Source organism: Mustela putorius, unplaced genomic scaffold, assembly GCF_011764305.1.
Source record: "Mustela putorius furo isolate JIRA1106 unplaced genomic scaffold, ASM1176430v1.1 tig00000127_pilon_pilon_pilon, whole genome shotgun sequence".
Lineage (NCBI taxonomy): Eukaryota > Metazoa > Chordata > Mammalia > Carnivora > Mustelidae > Mustela > Mustela putorius.
In genome coordinates this window covers 16,732,637-16,752,179 of record NW_025421288.1, presented here as the reverse complement: position 1 = coordinate 16,752,179, position 19,543 = coordinate 16,732,637, and the positions used below count along the sequence as shown (strand labels likewise).

Genomic DNA, 19,543 nt, shown 5'->3' with positions numbered 1-19,543 from the left:
CGCCACCGCTCCCCATCCCCTGTGCCCTCCCGAGCCGGCCCGGGGCTGTTCTCCGGGAGCTCAGCCCACTGCAGGCCGTGACCTTGGCGGACCCCTTCGGGGGCCGCCCCCGCCGCACCGCATCACCGACCCCACGTGCCGTGGCAGTCTAGAACAGGGCGGGATTCGCGCCTGGCGCGCATAAACAGGAGCGGGTGGCGGCGTCCCTCGGGAGCATGGACACTCCAAATTCCCCTCCGGGTGTCCAGATCTGCGTTTCCCTCCTCTTCGGGGGATCCTTTCCCATGGCGCTTCCTTTTGTTTTGGCATCGACCACACTGGGAGGCGAGTGTACATCTCTGAAGGCCGGGACCTCAGGGACGACCCTCCCAGCCGGGAAAGGTGGGCGCTGCTCTGCACCAGACACTGCCTTTGCAGGGGCTGACCCCTAGCCTGTCCGCGCCCCAGCCTCCTCGCCGCCCCACCCCTCCACCCCAGCGGCTTGATGGACTTTCACCTCCGCCCCCTGGCTCCCGCCCAGCGCACAGGGCGCCTACCGCGTGGGGCCGAGCCCTCCAGATCCCAACCGGGTAGGCTGCTGCCCCGCCCCGCCGGCCTGCCCTAGCAACCGTTGCTAAGGGGCGTGGCCGAGCCCGGAGGTTCCCGCGGACTCATGAATATTTTAGCATTCAAATAAGGCTCCGGCCTCGTTGCCATGGCGCCCCGGCCCCGCAACCCTGCCACCGGAAGAACGACCCCGAGTCGGAGTGAGCGCCCGGCAGCGGAGGGCGCCCAGGGCGGTGGCACCGGGACCGACCCCGCAGGTGAGAGCCAAGCACGCTTATGGGCCTTGGGCCGTCCCGGTGGTACCCCTAGATGCCCAGTCTGGTCCTTCAGGGGCCCCGCCCACAACCCTAGCCATGCTTCGAAGGGCTCAAGGCCCTGCGCCTGCGGGGGGAGGGAGGCAGGGACCCAGACTCTGCTCTGGGTGTTTCCATAGTGGGGACCTAGGAGGGGCCAGGCCCTGCCCTCTGAGCCCCTCTACTCTGAGGTGAAGGGGTGGAGTCGTGCAGGGGACCCGGAGAGCTGATGACCCAGGCCAGGGGTTGGCATTAGCCTGTGGACATAGGCCCGCAGGTTCCCAGCTGGGGAGGTGTGTGGGGCTCCCAGAGGGGCAGGGCAGGGTGGGAGCAGGGCCATGAATAGACAGTTCCAGCCAGGGCAGGAATGGGAGGGGACAGTGTTTACAAGGGAGCTGCGGCTACCAGCCCAGGCCTGGCTTCTTGGACCCCAAGACCCTTGGGCTAGACAGGACCAGTACGCGGGGCAGGGGCAGGGTAGGACCTCTAGCGATCCGCTGTCAGGCACAGAAGGGAAGGCAGTGCGCTCAGCTCACGATAATGCCCAGAGGCATCCTGGGACTACAGCCTGACCAGCCTATACATCCAAGGCTGGGATGAGGGCAGGCAGCGCTTCCCGGGAGGCACAGTGGCGGGGGCCCTTCTGCCAGGTTTGGGCTTTTCACCAGCTGGAGAAAGGCAGACAGCAGAGGGAACCTGTGGAAAGAAATCCTGCCTGGAAACCCTGTGAGTCTGTTTGTTGGGGCTCACCTGCACGGCCTTGACCTCCTTGGACCCTCAGGGTACAGACCACTTTGCAGATGAGGCCACTGAGGCACACAGAGCCTGGGCAGCTTGTCCCAGGGCTCAGCAGCCCCTTCCAAGGCTTCTGCGAAAGCCCCGCTGGCTGCTCTCCCAGCCCCAGGCATGAGCGAGAGGGCACAGCTTAATGCATCCAGGGGGCTGAGAGAGGAGCAGTGCCGGCCTGTGCCCCCACCACACCCACCAATTCCTCCAGCGGGTGGGGGAGAGCCCCCCCTTCCACACATGCAGACACAGCAGGCAAGCACACTGCCCGCAGAGGGCCCACTCGTCTTGGGGTGCAGTGCTTACTCCAGAGAATAAGCTGAAGAACAGAACGTGTCAAACTTCTCAGGAAAGTAAATCCAGGAAGGGCAGGGTAAGACAGGTGCAGTGGTCAGCGAGGCCTCAACCCAAGTTGGAGGGAAGTGCCCAGATCATTCCAGGCAGACTTCTGGCTCTAACCCTAGAGATGGCTTCAGGGTCAGGGGTCAGGCCAGGCATCTGCACCTTTAAGGGGCAGTTCCAGGCACGCCTCATGCAGGTGTCCAGGGACACACTGGACAACATCCCTTGGAGCCTGGGGCTGAGGGGGCTCCAGAGGGACAAGGTGCCAGGGAGGCCCACCCGTGAGAGACAGTACAGACTGACAGACCTGGGACCCCTTTTGGAGAGAGGATGGCATTAGTCACCACCTGACTGTTCCTCATCAGCCAGTCCAGGTCCCCCATCAGGATGATCAAAGGACCTGAGGGCCAGTGCCCATAGGGACAGCCCTGACCACCTCCACACCTGGCCCTATGGCCTCAGCCTGGCCTGTCCCAAATGCCCTGGCCAGGAGGCTACCATGGCTCTCTCCTGCAGGTGTCACCGAAGACACATGCTACTGCCTTGTCTGGATGTTTGACCCGTGGTGGGAAAAGGCAGCTGGCTCCAGGTGAGGGGCTCAGTGGGCAGAGGGATGTGGGGAATGCTTGAGAGCCTGAGCCTGGGCCCCCAGGCCTGGAGATCATTGGTGGAGACACACAGCACAGGGCCTGAGCCAAGGGCTTGCCGCTGGCCCCCAGCTGACAGGGCGAACATGACCTGGGGCCTCCCCTCAGACGCACAGCCTGGGCAGGACCTCAGATAGGGGAGTTCCTGCTGTGGACCCTGAAGGATGGGTAGAAACACAAGGAGGTGACCCGCCCAGACCCCAGTGGGTGAGAGCTAAGGCTTAGTGGGCAATGGTGAGGCCACCACGAGTCCCCTGGCAGGCTGAGACCGAGTGAGTGAGAGCCCCTTCAGAGTCAGGCAGGGTGAGCCAGGCAGCCCCCAGAGCCTTGCTGCGCGCGGTCCCAGCCAGGGGGAAGAGCAAAGGCTTAGTGGCTTTGCCCTCTGCCTGTCCACGCAGGTTGGATGTGAATGGCCCAGGCCTGGGACAGAGCCCACGGGCCTCGGCCAAGCGCAGCCACGGTCCCGGTGCGGGAGCTGAGCTGGCAAGGCCTGCAGACCCCCGCCCACAGAGCAAGGACCCAGGCCGCCCCAGGGACAGGTGTGCCAAGGGGCTGGACGATGAGTCCCTGTCGCCTGCCCGGCTGGTGAGTGCTGAGGGGTGGAGGGCTTAGGCCACAGGGGTGCGATGGGGCAGCCTGGGGCACGTCCAGCCTGCGCTCGATCGGCAGCCCACCGAGCCCTGCCTGACTGAGGGCGGCTTTCAGCCCCGCTTCGTCCCCAGAACTGCCTCACCCTCAGGGCCAGCCCCAGGGGCCTGGTGACACCGATGGCCCCCAGGCACTCAGGACGCCCGAGGGCGTGAGCTCGGCAGGAACTCCCAAGTGTTCTCCTGGTGCCAGGAACCACTCCGTGAACCCCAGAAGCCCCCTGTTGGAGTAGCGCCGTTCTGGTGGGCTGCTGGGCGGCAGACAGCGCCAGGTGCACAGAAGGGGCAAACCTCCAGGGGTCAAGGAAAACCCAAGCAAAGAGAAGGTCCCCTGCCGTCCAGGGCGGGCTGGCGAAGCGGCGGCTGCTCCAGGGTCCCACTGACTGTGTCGGGGGCAGCTGGGGAAGGCTTTCTCCCAAACCTGGTGGGGGGGGGTTGCTGCTGCCCCCCACTCCCATCCTGTGGCCCACTGGGAGATGCAGAGCCTTCTTGACTCTAGGTTCCCACCCAGCCACCCCTCTGAGCAACTCCGCACCCACTGTTGGCCATGCTGAGGCGGCAGGTCCCACCGGGTCCGGCACTGCCCAGGGTCCAGGCACTGCCCAGGCAGCCCTCAGGCCCACACCCACCCTTGCACAGGGTAAGAAGGTGCAGTGCCCGGGGAGGGGTCCCTGGAGACTCAAAGGTGACATGCTCACCAGCAGGCAGAAAGGAGCCTGGCTGCCTGAGGTCCCTGCCCGCCTTCCTGACCAGCTGACTCACAGAAAAGCATCCCACTGATCAGGGAAGGTGGGAGCGACACTCCTGCCGGGCCCCCTCCCCAGGCTCCAAGCCAGCTCCTCTGTGTGCACGGCCCTTCAGCCATGCCCACAGGCCCCTACCTTCCCAGGGGCTTGATCCAACTTGGAGTCCATCAGGACGGCCCTCCCACCAGCTGCTCAGCTGTGGGACAGAGACAGGCCCACCCCTGCACCGGCCAGCTCTGGAATCCCCGTCCCTCTGCACATATGAGGCCTGGTTCAGACACCACAGGTGGGCTTGTTAGAGGGGCCCTCCTGGAGCCACAGGGGACACCTGGCTGACCTGCGAAGGCACTCCGGGCACTGGCTGACCCATGCACAGAGCTGGGGTCTCATCTGCTGGACAGAGCAGCTGGCTGGGGACAGAACTCCCTTCTCCGGACAGCAGGACAGGGAGGGTCCAGCCTGGCTGTGCCGGGCAGTGCCAGGAGCAAGGTGCGGGTAGGGGCAGGCCGCCCCACCGCACCCTAGCTGGACCTGGAGGGGGACCAAGCCTTGTCACCCACCTGGAATCACACACTGGGAGCCAGGCCAGGAGCTGCACTTTCCTGGGGTTCACTGGACTCTCTGTTTCATTCCCTTTCCATTTTATGCTCGTTCGTGGAAGACAGTGCCCAACAGGGGGTGTCCCTGCAGAAGTGTGTATGGTCACTGTCTTCCTCAGACGGATGGTGGGGGATGTCCCTGCCGCTCAGAAGGCTTTGTACGTCCCGGGAGCCCTACAGAATCGGGCTAGTTGGGGTGCAAGCAGCTTCATGACTCTGTTCCCGCAGATCTGCTTGGACACCCCCATCATCCTCGGGGCAGCGCCTACCCACAGCACGTCAGGTGGGCCCTGCTGACACCGAGGCCCCCCGCAGCTGTCCCTTGGGCGGCCTTCCCCAGCACCTGGGCCTGGCGCGTCTCCGTATCTGTCATCTGCGGACACACAACGCTGACCACAGACCGCCCAGGTTCTGGCTGCGATGAGGTGTCTGTCCTCAGGCTTGGGGTCTGCCCGGCAGGTTCCCACTGGGATCCAGGCTAAGGGGGCCATGTGGGGCAGCCCTGTTTATGGTCAACACCTGGGGGGAAGCAGCAGGTGAACCCAGGTGCACACTTGAGGGCTCCCTGGGCCAAGCCCAGCATGCATAAGGCCACCTGCTCTGGGGTCCGTGTTATCACTGGGCAGAAACAGACGACCGTTCGAATTCAGGGGAGCAGGGACAAGTGTGAGCAACGGTCCACCTGCCCCCACACCCCCCGAGCCTCCACACCGCCAAGTCCCCATTAACCACACATCAGGTGAGCCCAGCATCTTGGGAGAAAACGTTTGCATTGGGCACATCTGAAGAAGGATTCGGGCAAGCGTGAAGCCCAGTGTGGCCCCACGGCCAGCCTGCACGGTGGGAACAGCAGGGTGACTCACCAGCCTCTCCCCCTTGAGGAGGGGTCTGGGGGCCCACGTGCTGGGAACACACTCTACCATAGATCGCTGTCCCTATCATGGCTTCTGTCCATCCTGGGGCCTCCTTCCTTCTCTGCCCAGCTCCTACCTGGAGAACATGGTCCCGAAAACCGGCGTTTCGGACGGTCCCTGTGAGCCCCAGTCTGGGCCGTGGCTCGCTGGTCAGAGGTCAGAGGTCACCACACCTGCTTTTCAACATGGTAGAGTCCAGTGACACCGGCTGCCAAGAGCCTGAGACGGGGTCTGGACACACCTCTCTGCGACTCAGCCACTGAAAACGGGGTCACCAGCTCCCTGGAGGCCTCCCCTGAGAGCCCCAGAGCCTCTGCAGGGGTAGCAGGCGCAGAGCACCCAGCCTGCTCCCAAGACAGACCCGCACGGTCACCCGTCCTGCCGGCCGATTGGAATGGGGAGATGACCTCATCTTCCAGCCCCGCGGTCCCACATCTCCGAGCGCCTTCCCTTCCCTCGGAGCCCTGTGTCTCCTGGAGCCTTACGTGGCGAGTTCCTCACGCACGTTTTCTGCCATCCGGCCACCCCCACGGGACACTCCATTGCCGCACGACACCCACATCTGTCTTTTCAGCCCCAGCAGCGCTCACATCAGCCTCCCAAACCGGTCCTAAACCCTCTGTTATGTGGGGGCCCGTTCCCTGGGTCTCGGGGGGACACTGGCCCTCAGGCCCAACTCTGCAGATGCCCCCCGCCAAGCACGGGTACTGTCTCTTTTCATACCCCGCGCTCTCATCCCCCACCAGCCTGCGCCGTCTGCGGCTAAGGTCAGCAGAGACGAGGCAGGGAAATGTGTGCCGCCTGTCCCAGCCCATGGCCAAGGGCAGGGACGTCACGGGGAGGGAGTGACCCCTGTCCAGTCCCCACGACTGACCCGTCATCGATTTCTGCAGCGGGCCCTGGCCCAGGTAGATGACCTTCGACTGGTGAGCATGCTGGAAATGTGTGTCAACACTCGTGAGAACAGCCTGGGAAACTTCGGTGAGAGCCCCTCCCTGGCCACGCCACGCCCTCCCTGGCCACACCACGCCCCCGTCCACGCCACGCCCTGGCGAGCTCGGACTCCTCTCTGAGGGCCCATCCACCCCAGTGTGACCAGCCAGGCTCTGGTCTTTGTACCCCTGCACCCCGCGGACCTGCCCTGTGCCCTACGAGACTGCCCTGCACCCCACAGACCCTTCCTACACCCCGCGGGTCCACCTGCACCCCTCTTTAAGGGATCAGGGGCTTTGGGGTACACGGGGACACCAGCCAGAGGCTTCTTGTGCTCTGGCACCCAGTGCTGCGAGCTGACAGAGGCGATGGTCTGGGGTGCCCGGGGCTGGCCCTGTGGCTCAGCGGCAGGACCCAAGCTGTGGTGACCCCACCCATGCCAATGAGGCTCCCCTGCTCCAAGCAGACTTGCGAGTCCCATGGCCTCTCAGCCTCCGGGTGGCCCACTCCACTCAGGCATACCTCCCGCACCCACCTGAGGCCGAGGCTGCACCAGGACAGCCCGGTGGGGCACGGATGCCTCCGGAGGGTGCTGAGAGGGGAGTTGCAGGAGTGCGGCCTGGTCACCCACCGCTCCCTCCCATGGCGCACAGGGGTGCACCTGCCCAACCTCAGCCAACTGAAGCTGAACGGCAGCTGCCTGGGCTCCGTGCGGTGAGTACCTCTCTGGCCAGGGGCGGAGGGTCCCCACAGAGGGGCTCCTAGGTGTCCTGCGGTGTCCCTCTCCCAGCCCTAATGCCCACACTTCCAGCCTGACTGCATTGGATACATGCAGCTTGTGTCACCCGCCCCCAGCTGGGTGAAGGTCCATGCCGCCCAGGTGGTCAGTGTCAGGCCGACCACCCAGGTCAACAGACTGTGGGGTGCCTGGGAGGTGCCCCTGACCTTCCGCAGAGGGTCCTGAGCCAGCAAGAGGTCTCTGGTGGGTGCCCCAATGCCACCCACGCCTTCAGGGTTTGGAGGCACCCCTGTACCACTTGGGCGGGGAGCCTGTGGGGGCTCAGGCTGGTCCCTGTCAGCCCTTGTGCCCAGCAAGACCAGCACGGCCTCACGTAAAACACGATAGCACTTTTTTTTTAAGATTCTATTTATTTATTTGACAGAGACACAGCGAGAGAGGGAACACAAGGGGGAGAAGGAGAGGCAGAAGCAGGCCCCTGCTGAGGAGGGAGCTGGATGCGGGGCTTGACCCCAGGACCCCGGGATCCTGACCTGAGCCGAAGGCAGACACTTAACGGCTGAGCCACCCAGATGCCCCAACAGCACTTTAATAATCAATTTAAAAGACAAAATTCAAAACTAAGGATGAATGTCTTTTGTTTACCTCACTGGCTGGAAAGAACAAAGCCCGGCTACTCTCAGACAGTTTCGGGTGTTCAATGGGCCGCACGAAGACACCGCCGATTTGGGGCGCCCGGGTGGCTCAGTCGGTGAGGCGTCTGACTTTTGGTTCCAGCTCCGGTCCTGATCTCAGGCTCATGGGATCAAATCCCCCATGGGGCTCCCTGCTCAGCGGGGAGCCTGCTTCTCCCTCTGCCTCTGCTGCTCCCCCCGCTCAGGTGTTTACTCGCTCCCTCTCTCCAACAACTACGTCAGTAAAATCTTTAAAAAATCATCGAAAAGAATATAATAAAACACCTGAAGGCCTGGAAATGGAAGCAAAGAAAGCCAGAAGACCGCGTGGCCCCCAGAGCAGAGAAGCTGCGAGCGGGTGTCAGGGAGCGGCGGCCTGGCGCGTTCCCACCGAGGCCGTGGGAGCGTCTGGAAACGGGGCCTCGGAGACGCCCCACAGGCGTGGTTAAGCAGTGTTCTGACAGCTTAATCGCATTTATCCTTCCTCGTGAAGCCGTACAAATTAGCTCAACGAGGAGTAAGGTACTTTGGGAGCACGAAAGCAGGAGGTCACAAGGAGCAGCAGAAGGGATTGAAGATTTAAGAAGTATGACCCACCACTTGTGACAACACAGAAAATTCAATTCCAGGAAAAATGATTCGATCATAAAGTACAAGAAAACCTGTTCTGTCCCTTGATGAGAACAGTGAGAAACATGATGAGTCTCGTGGTTCCTTCCGTTATCAAATGCTGAGGCTTGGCCACAGGACATTTGCTAATGTCCACGGGCTGAAGGTGGACAGAAGTCCGTAAACGGAAACTGATTGAGTCTGACAGTCCGGGAAGCTCCCGTCACGACTTAGCTGGTGACCGCCGCGTTCAGGACGCTGGAATCGCAGGCAGGAGGGAAGCCTGGCTGGCCCGGGGAGGAGGGCACAGCTCCGGACCTCGGGGTCCAGACTGCGAGTCCCATGGTGGGCGCAGCCATTACTTAAAAAAACAAAAATCAAATCTCAGGCAGGATATCAAGAACTAGGAAACAGCTTTCAACGTAGTGTCTGTCTGTCCAGTGGAAGCTGAGAGAGAACTTGGCCCCGGCCGGCTCGGAGAACACTGCTTGCCGCCCGCTAACGAGTTGTTAACTGAGCCGTGTGTGTGTCTCCCACCGACGCCATCGGGGCTCGCTCCGCAGTCCCTCAGGAGGGGCCCGTCCGCTCGCTGCTTCCTGGTCCCTGCGTGGCCTGTCCGGGCTTCACACGGCAAGGCGCCTCCCCACCCCCGTGAACCCCCCGGGCCCACCTTCATCTGAGCCGAAACTTTCGTTTTGGTCTGTTGCATCGATTTTGCTTGGTGATCAGGGTCTTGCTGAAGAAGCTCCTTCCCACCCCAAAGTCAGGGGGCTGCGTTCTGCTTTTCCTCTTACTCACTTTCATGGTCTCGCCTTTTCCTCTCGGGTCTTTGCTCCAACTCACCTGTGAGGTCACCTTCGGTCCTGGCGTGAGGCTGGGACCGTTTTCCCTGCTGCCGTGAAGTGGGTCTGTCTTCCCGACACCCTCTGCCCCGCGATCCCCGCTCACCTGCGGGCTAGGGCGCCACTCTGCCCTTTAAGGGGCCCAGGAGTGGATGTGACTGCTGGCTCTCTGTCTCATCTGTTGGTCTGTCCCTGCCCCAAGGCCCGCTTGGCGTTGGTGGGGCTCTGAGTCCAGTGATCCGCGTCTGATGCCCTCATCTCGGCTTCCTTTCCCCGGAGCAGCCCAGCTGCTCCTGAACAGGTGCCACACTTGGAGTTTACGAACCGATCTTGGGTCTCGCACACGGGACTCTGTCTGGAGTTCCTTTTGGGAATTACAGAAGATTCACGTGCTAACTTGGGTTATTTGCTAAGCTATCTTCATGCCCAAATATGCTCTCACTCTCCATTCCTGCGTTCTTTTATATGCTTAAGAGCATCTTTCAACTTGCCTGTGAAGCTTGTTATCAGTTAGATTTCCGTGGCGAGTCACAGAAACCTGGGTCCAGCCGTGCTCTGGGCCAAACCCAGTTCTCAGTGCTGAGAAGCCCGACCCCCGTGGAGCCCATGAGAAGCCCAGCGCTGGCTCTTGGGCTCGGTTCATTCAGCCGGTCTCCCCACAGCGAGTGAGCCCGTGTCTGACTCCTGCATGCCCCTCCCAGGACCCGACGCATCCGCAGGCTCAGGCATCCCTTGCGCCAGTGGCCGGGGGGGAATGTCAGATTTCTGCTGAGCAAAACCCCACGAACTGGCGGCGGGAGTCATCCCTGCCCAGTCGGAGAGGCCGGAGGTCAGGATCGGGGTGGACAGCCACGGCTCCTTCCGAGGCTGAGCAGGAACCCACCTCATTCCCCTGTCCTCCTGTGGGGCTTTGCTGGCTGGCCTCCACGTTCCCTTGACGTGCAGACGCAGCCCAGTCTCTGCCATCTCGTCTATGCACCCTGGGTCTCCTGTTCATAAGGACCCAGATGGCACCAGCAGTACCATAAGGTAAATAAGCATAAGGACCCACCCCAGTATGAGCTCTTTTTTTTTTTTTTTTAATTAACATATAATGTATTGTTAGCCCCAGGGAGTGTGAGCTCCTCTTAACGAACTATATCTGCAACAACAGCAGCTCAGAATAGGGTCACATCCTGGGCTGCCGGGGCTTAGGGCTTCAACACACACACATCGGTGGGGGTGGGGGAGACACAATTCATCCTGTGACAGGGATGCGACCTCCTGTGTCTACTCGTAAGAACAAGCAGGTTCCCGGCATCCTTCCTATGTTTCTTTGGGCAGAACCGTGGCATGTGCACACCCTTGAACACCAGCTGCTTGGAGGACCATGGAACTGGAACTGGTGTGGGCTCACCAGGACCCGCCCCCCCACCTTCCCCACGGCCACTTGGAATGGGGCAGGACACCCACACTCTATGAAGCAAAAGTTCCCTTAAACCAGAATGAAGTAATTCCCAGACATTTACAGTAGTTTTATAATCATGAGTGAGGTCCTGTCTCTGCTGCATTTTCTGGTTGACTCTTACAAGCATACAGAAACATTATGTTGATTTGGAAAACATTTTTTTTTAAGATTTTATTTATTGATTTGACAGGCAGAGATCACAGTAGACAGAGAGGCAGGCAGAGAGAGAGGAGGAAGCAGGCTCCCCGCCAAGCAGAGAGCCCGACACGGGACTCGATCCCAGGACCCTGAGATCTTGACCCGAGCCGAAGGCAGAGGCTCAACCCACTGAGCCACCCAGGCGCCCTGGAAAACATTTTTTTTTTAAAGATTTTTCTTTTTTACTTATTTGACACAGAGAAATCCCAAGTAGGCAGAGAGGCAGGCAGAGAGAGAGGAGGAAGCAGGCTCCCCACTAAGCAGAGAGCCCGATGCGGGATTCAATCCCAGGACCCCGAGAACATGACCTGAGCTGAAGGCAGAGGCTTAACCCACTGAGCCCCCCAGGTGCCCCCAGAACACATGGTTTAAATCAGTGAAACACGGCTGAGTTTCCCAACGGGCTTTGTATCTGGCAATAGTGCGTCTTCATTTTCTCCTTAGTAAAACTGCCAAGCTCGTATTAATTCAAAAGTGTGTTGATTCCGTTGGAGTCTCTGTCTTGGTGAGGGTCTGATCAGCACGTCGAGGGCCGTCTTTCACTTCCAGCCTGCATGCTTCGTCCTCGTGCCTTCTAGCACGGTCTTCAGTATCAGCAAGACAGCCGCAGGCACCGTTGGTGTGCGTTTTACCTGAATGTGTGTGTGTGTGTGAGTGTCTGTGCCCCGTCAGCACGGTCAGACACCGGTGAGTCACCTCGAGGCCCCCAGGGCACGGGGCACACTCAATCGCCAAACATGCAACTACGATTCGCTGGGCATTTTCACGCCCGCATTCGCGACGGACGCCCCTTTGCCCCCCGCCCGCAGCGTTGTGCGTCTCTGGCGCCGGCGTCAAGGCCCGACCCCTCTTCTGGCTCTTTCCGGCTGCTCTAATTTCCAAACTTCTTGTATGAGAAATCGTTGTGCAAGATCGAGAGCGCCTGTTCCATGATGGCTCGTTAGAACTTACTCTCAAAGACAGTCCGGACCTGAGGACGCAGAGCGTTGCCGGGGAGGCCGGCGTCCAGTGTCCCTCTTCTTCGGGTGCTGCTTTCTCTGGTTCCAGAACAGTGGGCGTGCACTCTGCTTGCAGGGAGCTCCTGCTTCTTCATTACTGCTCTGCCGGTGACTCCCCTCCTCTCAGATGCTGCTGGTCAGTCATCTTTCTTCCCCATCGTCAGGCTGGAGGTCGTCGTCCATTAACGTCCGGAAGAACGCAGTCTGGGCTCCGACAGCGTCGCCACGTTCCGTCTGGCTGTCACGACTTTCATCCTGGCCTTCATTATGTCTCCTCTTCCTGTTCTTTTTGCGGTTTGGTGGTGTTCTTTTTCTAGCCCTTGGAGCTAAAGGCCCAGCTTCATCGTTGTAACACTTTCACTGTTTTTTGGGTAAATGTGTGGAAGGCTCTTTCTCTTTACGTACCCCTTCAGGCAGGGTTCACAGATTTTGAATGCTTTGTTGTCAGTAGTTCTAAATATTTGGTAATTTTCCTATTTAATGTGAGATGAGGCAACATCTACTAGTTATTCCCCAATCTGTATCTTCCATAAAAAGGGGACTCCCCATTTTCAGCTGGGCTGAAAGTCTTCTTTTATGCCCAGACTCTCCAGCAGCACAGACAGAACAAAACAATAACAGCGGCTCAAACATGAAGACAGACTTGACGGCAAAACTGCGGGAGGCCTTGTCGAGAGGCACAGGGGCGCCTGGGGGCTCAGTGGGTGAAGCCTCTGCCTTCAGCTCAGGTCATGATCACATGACCGCAGGGTCCTGGGATCCAGCCCCGCATCGGGCTCTCTGCTCGGCGGGGAGACTGCTTCCCCATCTCTCTCTGCCTCCTTGTGATCTCTGTCTGTCAAATGAATAAATACAATCTTTACAAAAGAAAGGGAGATCGCACAGGAGACAGGAATGACAACCACGAGCCCAGCTCTCCATCCGTGCACAGAGTCTGGGGGAACCCGTGGGACGGAGGGCCTGACCCGTGCATCCGCTGCCGAAGGAGTTGGAAACCACAGAACAGAACGGAAGCTCAAAGACTCAGGAAAACTCATTGGGCATAAAAGAAGACTTTCAACTCCAGACTGGAAGAAGGCATCGGAAGCAACCGGCCAGCAGTACACTGAACAAACTCGCCCATGTGAGGATGGCTCTCGGAGGCGGCCGAGGAGATAGACCACCTCGTCCTTCAGGAAGAGGAGGAATGATGTCTTCCTGAGTCTGCGCCACAGAGACACTCAAAACCAGACAACAGGACCGTGGAAAAGAGGCATGAACCGGGACCTGCATGCGCGGCCAGCGGCTCTGAGGGAGTGAGACCAAGGACAATCACTGGGTCAAATTAACCCTCTTGAAGAAGTCCCTGGACACAAATCTCAGCCAGTTCAGAGGCAGCAGGAAAATCCACTTGGGGCAACAGGCTGTGGATACACGGGGCGTCTCGGTAACTGGGAGGCACAGACTAAGGGGTCCTGGAGGCTAGGGGACGCTGGTCAGGTGGGAAGTGGGTCAGACGTCCCTGGGGAGCGTGTGCACTGGAAGAGGGGCCCTGCGCATGTCATCATGTGTCACGTGGGCACTTGAGCGGGGCGGGGGAATGGCGAGGGCCAAGTGTCCCGTGCGAGGGTGCAGGGTGCGCCCCGGGGAACACGGGGAGACATGCAGCCCGCCCCAGTGTGGGGCACGTGCCAGCGTGGGCGCCGGCACAGGTCCGCTCTGCCCCCAGCGCCGCCCCCCACCCCCTCGTGCCCCTGCAGGGGAGCCGCCCACGCCAGGGCCCCCAGTGGCTCAGCTCTTCCCCGCAGGATTCCACACCGAGGCTCCCAACCTGAATGCCCGAGAAGCTATTAATAGTATAATCGGAATGCCAGGGGCTCTGCAGCACGAGAGGGAAAGGTCAAAACGAAGGGTCCCGGAGGACACCAACAGGGCAGGGAGGGGCGTAGGACTTCCAGACTCCTTCAGCCGATACGGTGAGCCCCACAGAAGACGGGGCGTCTCGGTATCTTCAGAACCAGCAGAGCAGCGTGAGAAAGGGTCAGAAAGCGATCGGACTCCTCAGACGCTAACTTGAGAAGACACCGTCGGGGCCAGGCTGGAGTGAGGAAATGACCCAGAACGCGGAGGGAAAGGCCGCAACCGGTAAAGGGGACAGAGAAGACAATGGTAGGGGGTCGTTCTCAGAGGACCAACACTGAGCGGCAGAGCTCCCTGCGTGAAAACAGGGAGCACGGACAGGGGAGACACAGAAGAAACGCCATCAAGACCATCCCAGAAGCCAATCAGAAGGACCTGAGCACCGGACCGGCGCCCTGTCAGGGGACACTGAGGACAAGAGGACCCCACAGGCAGGGGTGGGGCCCAAAGAGCCCTGGCCTGCCCATCCACAGCGGAGCGCGAGGTGGCAAGGACAAGTCCAGGGCTTGGGCAGGGGCCTGGCCGTGGCAGGGGTGGAGGAGATCCTGTGGGCAGAGCTGGCTGCTGGAGGGTCTGTATGTGGGGAAGCCGTCCACAAGAAAGGCCAAACAGACGAAGGGAGAAGCTCCTGGGCTGACCCCACTGGGGAAGGGGCCGCCTTGCCCACCCCCACTGCAATGGGCAGCGGGTGGGGCCCAGCCAAGCTGTCCAATGTAGGTACCACCCCCCGACCCCCCACCACCAGCCTCAGGCCCTCCAGGGGCAGAAGAAAGCGGATTCAGCCCATGCTTGAGACCAAGAAGTGGCAGCAAAGAGGGAATGCAGGGGGGCAGGGGCTCCAGGGGCCCCTTCCGTGGCCTGGAGGGTACCACACATGAGCCACGGCTCACAGGCACCCCTGCACCTGGAGAGAGCCAGGGGTGGGTGGTGGATGGGCATGAGGCGTGGCACAGGGCCTTCATGGACACGGACATGGCCCTCCAGCCCTAGACAGTGCTGACCAGCCAACCCTACCCTCTACAGAGACCTGGGCACTTCCCTGGCCCACTTGCAGGTGCTGTGGCTGGCTCGCTGCGGCCTGACCGACCTGGACGGCATTGGCTCCTTCCTGGCCCTGAAGGTGGGTCTTTGGTGCCCTGGGCTGGGGAGACGGTGCCCGGCCAAGTCCCGGCTGAGCCCCCTGACGCCCTAGGAACTCTACGTCTCCTACAACAACGTCTCAGACCTGAGCCCGCTGTGCCTGCTGGAGCAGCTGGAGGTGCTGGACCTGGAGGGCAATAGTGTGGAGGACCTGGGGCAGGTGTGCTACCTGCGGCTGTGCCCGAGGCTGGCCACACTCACCCTGGAGGGCAACCCGGTGTGCCTGCGGCCGGGGCCCAGCCCTTCCAACAAGGTGTGTGTCTGGGCCCCCAGCAGCACGTGCACCGGAGGGGGAGGCACTCTGGGGTCCCCCGCGGTCCCAGCGGCCCCTCTGCCCACCTGAGCACGGGCCACATCCAGGCTGGGCAACAGGGGCAAGCCCAGGGCACATCTGCAGGGCACAGCCCGCCTGCCCCTGGAACTTGCCCACCATAATAACGCTCATCCTCTTGTATCGCTGGGGACCCTCTGGGCCCCAACCAGACCCCACAGAGCCCCCAGCCCGTAACAGCCCTGTGGGGTCTGTTCAGACAGCACACGGACTCGCGCACGTGCGCAGGCACGCCGGCGGAACCCTCTCCATCCCCTGCAGGCCTGGGCGTGCCCCCAGTGGGAATGCACTCACACCTGGGGGCTCACCACAACCTCCACAGTCGCACCCCCCAGCACTGCCCATGCACACCCGGCGCTCACGCTTCCTGCCCTGAGAGGCGTGGCGCCGTGCGGGGCGGGGGGGGGGCATGTAAGGTGGCTGCCCAGCTGGGCCGCAGCTCTGAGCTCAGGGCAGTCCCCCAGGCCAGAGGACACCACTAGGCCCTGGCTGTGAGCCTGGAGAGTGAGCTTGCATGCGGGTGGGAGCCCAGGGTCCCCACAGTCCCTGCTGGCTCAGAGTGACCCAGGCCAGCCCGGCAGGGTGGGGTGGCATCGCCAACCCTCAGCTCCCCTGCCTTGCCCACAGAGGGCCTGGAGAAAGCCCCACAGACCAGAGCTGGCCTGAAGGGCCCCCCGGACCCAGGCCTGCCGCACCCTCCCCCCTGCAGGTGCTCCGGGGCTACAACTACCGGACGGAGGTGCGGAAGCGAATCCCCCAGCTGCGGGTCCTGGACGAGGTGCCGGCTGCGCACCCAGGCCAGTCGGCCTCCTGGAAGCCGGGCCAGGACTGGCTCCTGGTGAAGGAAGCCATCAAGGCGGGCAGCGTCCTGGACGGCCTACTCCCTGGGCTGGGTACGGCAGCCTCTCACCAGCCCTCTGGCAAGGGCTGCCTCACCCAGCCTGGACCCCTTCCTGGCTGAGCTCCAGAAGAGGTTGCCAGCCCCCACCATCCCCAGGGAGAGAGCTCTATACCCCCAGCACCCCCCTAGGCCTCGTAGAGACGGAGAGCCGCATCTCATATCCCTTCTTGGCCTTCACCTTTTGTTCCCAGAGCCCTGCACGCTTGGCCCCAGGCCATGAGCAGCACCTGGTGGGGCACGGACCTCCAGCCAAGAGATGCTGGGTGGCAGGGTCCCTGGTCTGTGGACAGTTCTGGCGGGGGGTGGGGCTCTTGGGCTGGCCAGCTGGTGTGGGTTTCCATGACCTCTGATTTTGACCCTCGGACAGATTGTCCCCACGGAGCCCCCATTCAGAGACTCAGCTCCAAGCTCTCCTTGCCTGAGACCCAGCCATGGGCCCCCGGGCCATGGCCGCTCTCCGTACTGGTCAGTGGGGGTCCCCTGCCTGAAAGCCTGCTTCCCAAGGACCCAGCTCCAGAGGGGGACACAAGCAACCTCACCCATGGTAAGGAACCCATCTCAGCACGAAGCTGACCCTGTAGCCCTCAAGCCCAAAGCAGACCTGGCCACACCCTCTTCCGCAGGGGCTAGTCGAGTCCTCTGCGGGAACCCCACCAAAGGCCTGTGGGAGCGTCGGCACCAGTGCCAGGTAGGCCTGCTATCCACAGCTGGGTCAGGACTCCAGGACATCTGCAGGGGACCGGTATCCCAACCTGACAGTCCCCTGCCCCACAGCCACTGCCGGCCAGAGGCTCCAGCTCTCTTACAGCAGCCAGAGCAGCCCTTCTGTCTTCAGGGGGCTCCCCGCCCAGCCCCCCTGATGGCTGTGACCTCAAGCCAGCCCCCTCTCTCGCCAGGCCTGGCCGGTTCCAGAGCAGCTACGCCCACCCAGACTGAAGGACCCGGCTGCCGGTGCCCCCAGCCCAGGGCCCGATCCTGCGGAGAGCAGTGAATCCCCGGCCTTGGCTAGTCTTCCGGCCTACAGGGAGCTGCGCCTGCGGTGAGTAGCCCCCCACCGCAATCAAGACCCACCATCGCGTGTCCTATGCGGTGGGAGGTCGTGGCCGGGGAAAGCCTTGGTACCAGGTGGGCGGGAGGAGCGGGCCACGGGAGCCTGAGGTTGGGGGATCAGCCCAGGGGCACACTCATCTGGGACGGGCTCTAAGGGCAGGGCTGCAGGCCCCTCCCCCCACTCTAGCCCCCTCCCTGGTAGGTCCCTGGAGCCCCAGCGGGAAGGTGCCGTAGCCCCCCGTGGCCCACGGAAGGACCAGTCTAGGCCCAAGACTCCCTCCGGCACCCTATGCCCGGTCCCAGGTATCGAGTGACCCCACACACTGCCCCACACCAGCATTCATCAGCTTGGGCCCCTTCCCCAGCGGGACTCAGGGCAGTCCTCTCCTGAGGGGGGCACTGCTTACACTCAAGAGCTTCCAGCCCCAAGTCCTCCTCCCTGAGCCCACGGGGTCACGGGGGGTGTGAGGGGGGAGTCTGGACCGGAAGTGGGCAGGGTGACAATGAGTGGCCAGGACAGGCCCACTGGGCAGGGAGCAGAGCACAGGCCAATGCAGAAAGAGGCCACCAGATGGGCCGGGGGACTATGGTGGGAGGGTGCTGCCCTTACTCTGCTCCCGGGGCCTGTGCTGGGCTCAGAACACTGGCTCCAGACAGACCATGGCTGAGTGGGACAAACACAGGAAGGACCGCAAGCCTGTGGAGGCTTCCCAAAAGAAGGGTCAGGATTGACTGGTAGAACGGAGTGGGCACGCCTGGGAAGAGGTCTTGTAAGCAGGGGCTTTGGCTGAATGGCCCTCCTTTGTGGTGGGGAATCAAAAGGGCCAGGATGGAACAGGGACGCGACAGACAGAGCCTCTGGCCTCCATGTGCTGGCAGGTGCCTGGGGGGAGGGGCCAGAGAGGGTGGGCCCTGAGACCAGCTAGTCAAGTGCGGTCAGTTATGTGGGGAGGGGGCTTGAGGGAGAACAGGCAGGGCAGCCTGATGAAGGAGTGATGACGGACAGTGGGGACTCAGGGAGAAAAGGTACCAGAGCCTCCTACTCCAGGCCAGGTCCAAGTAGGCACAGGGCGACCATGGCTATTCCATCCAGTTTGCCCGGCGTTGGGGGGGCAGGGGGAGGTGCCAGGGCTCACTCTATAGAGAGGCTTAGAACCTGGCCCGGGGACACCCTTGGGGCTGGGATCCAGTGACCCAAAACCAGAACCCAGGTTTTGTGGCCTCTGCATCCCCAGCAACTATCAGCCGTCACAGGGCTGCAGAGACACAGCTTCCCAGGGGGGCAGAGGAAATGGAAGGGGGGAGGCGGCGGCCTAGGGGGAGGAGCCACATGGACATTGCCACCTTGCCTGTGGTGACCCCCACCACACCTAGTGATCCCTGTGGGGTCCCTTGTCTGACATGTTGTCTTTCCTTGTTCTCCAGAGCCTTCCAGGACCTTGGGCTATAACCTGACACCCTCTCCCCCCAAGATGCCCATGCCTTCTGATTCTAGCAGCCCCTCCTGGGGCTCCACTGGCCTGCAGTCCGGGAGGCGGAGGCTCAGAGCCCTGTGTAGTTTAGGGCCTGGCCTGGGGCAAAGGCCTGGCCTAGGGCAAGGATTGGCTACAGTGACGGCAGCTCTGAGAGCCCTGGAGGTGACTTCAGGCCCAAGCCCTCCAGCCCAAGGATGTCCAGCCCCAAAGCCAGCAACAGATCCAGCAGCCAGACCCCCTGGCCTCCCGTGCTTGCCGCACCTGAACCCTATCACCCCAGCCCAGTTCCACCCCTAGTGTACTGCCAAGGGCCAAGGAGCCCCAATGTGGTTGTGGGAGCCCCATGTGAACTCTGGCTTCATGGAACACAGAGCATCTTGGGGGGGGTGTTGGGGGATGGGTAATGGGCTTGAGGAAGGAGAGACCCTTCTTGGTGGCGGGGAGTCGGGAGTTGGGATCTCCAGCTGCAGGCACAAGAAAGAGCCCAGGCTAAGAGAGCGCAGGTCCCCAGCACAGGCCCAGCTGCCGGCTCCTTCCAGGGAGGCCCACCAGCTCTCTGGCAGGCCCCCTCCAGATGCCAGGGTGCGGCCAGGCCTCCCATCCCCGGGGGATGGGGGGTCATTTGCGCAGTTCCTCGCCCACGCAGGGATGGGGCAGGGTACCCCAAAACCAAGCAAACCCTTCTCGACTCTCAGGTGTACATGAATGCGCTTTACTTCGTAGGCGACGTTGGCTCAATAAACGCTGCCGCCAGCACGGCCCGCCTCCCCCGCCTCTCTCCCAGCGC

The 19,543-nt window shown here is 61.9% G+C and overlaps 1 protein-coding gene across 1 annotated transcript; it reads left to right on the top strand.

The window, feature by feature from the left end:
* Window positions 1–734: 734 nt before the first annotated feature.
* Window positions 735–19,512, top strand: LRRC56 (leucine rich repeat containing 56). Its single transcript, XM_045067074.1, is given in 14 exon segments — window positions 735–803; window positions 2,484–2,556; window positions 3,013–3,114; window positions 3,117–3,199; window positions 6,414–6,501; window positions 7,107–7,167; window positions 14,883–14,979; window positions 15,052–15,252; window positions 16,040–16,223; window positions 16,599–16,775; window positions 16,855–16,919; window positions 17,128–17,270; window positions 17,484–17,584; window positions 18,707–19,512. Coding segments are annotated over 12 exon segments (1,638 nt in total). The 5' UTR covers window positions 735–803; window positions 2,484–2,556; window positions 3,013–3,023; the 3' UTR covers window positions 19,054–19,512.
* Window positions 19,513–19,543: the final 31 nt, after the last annotated feature.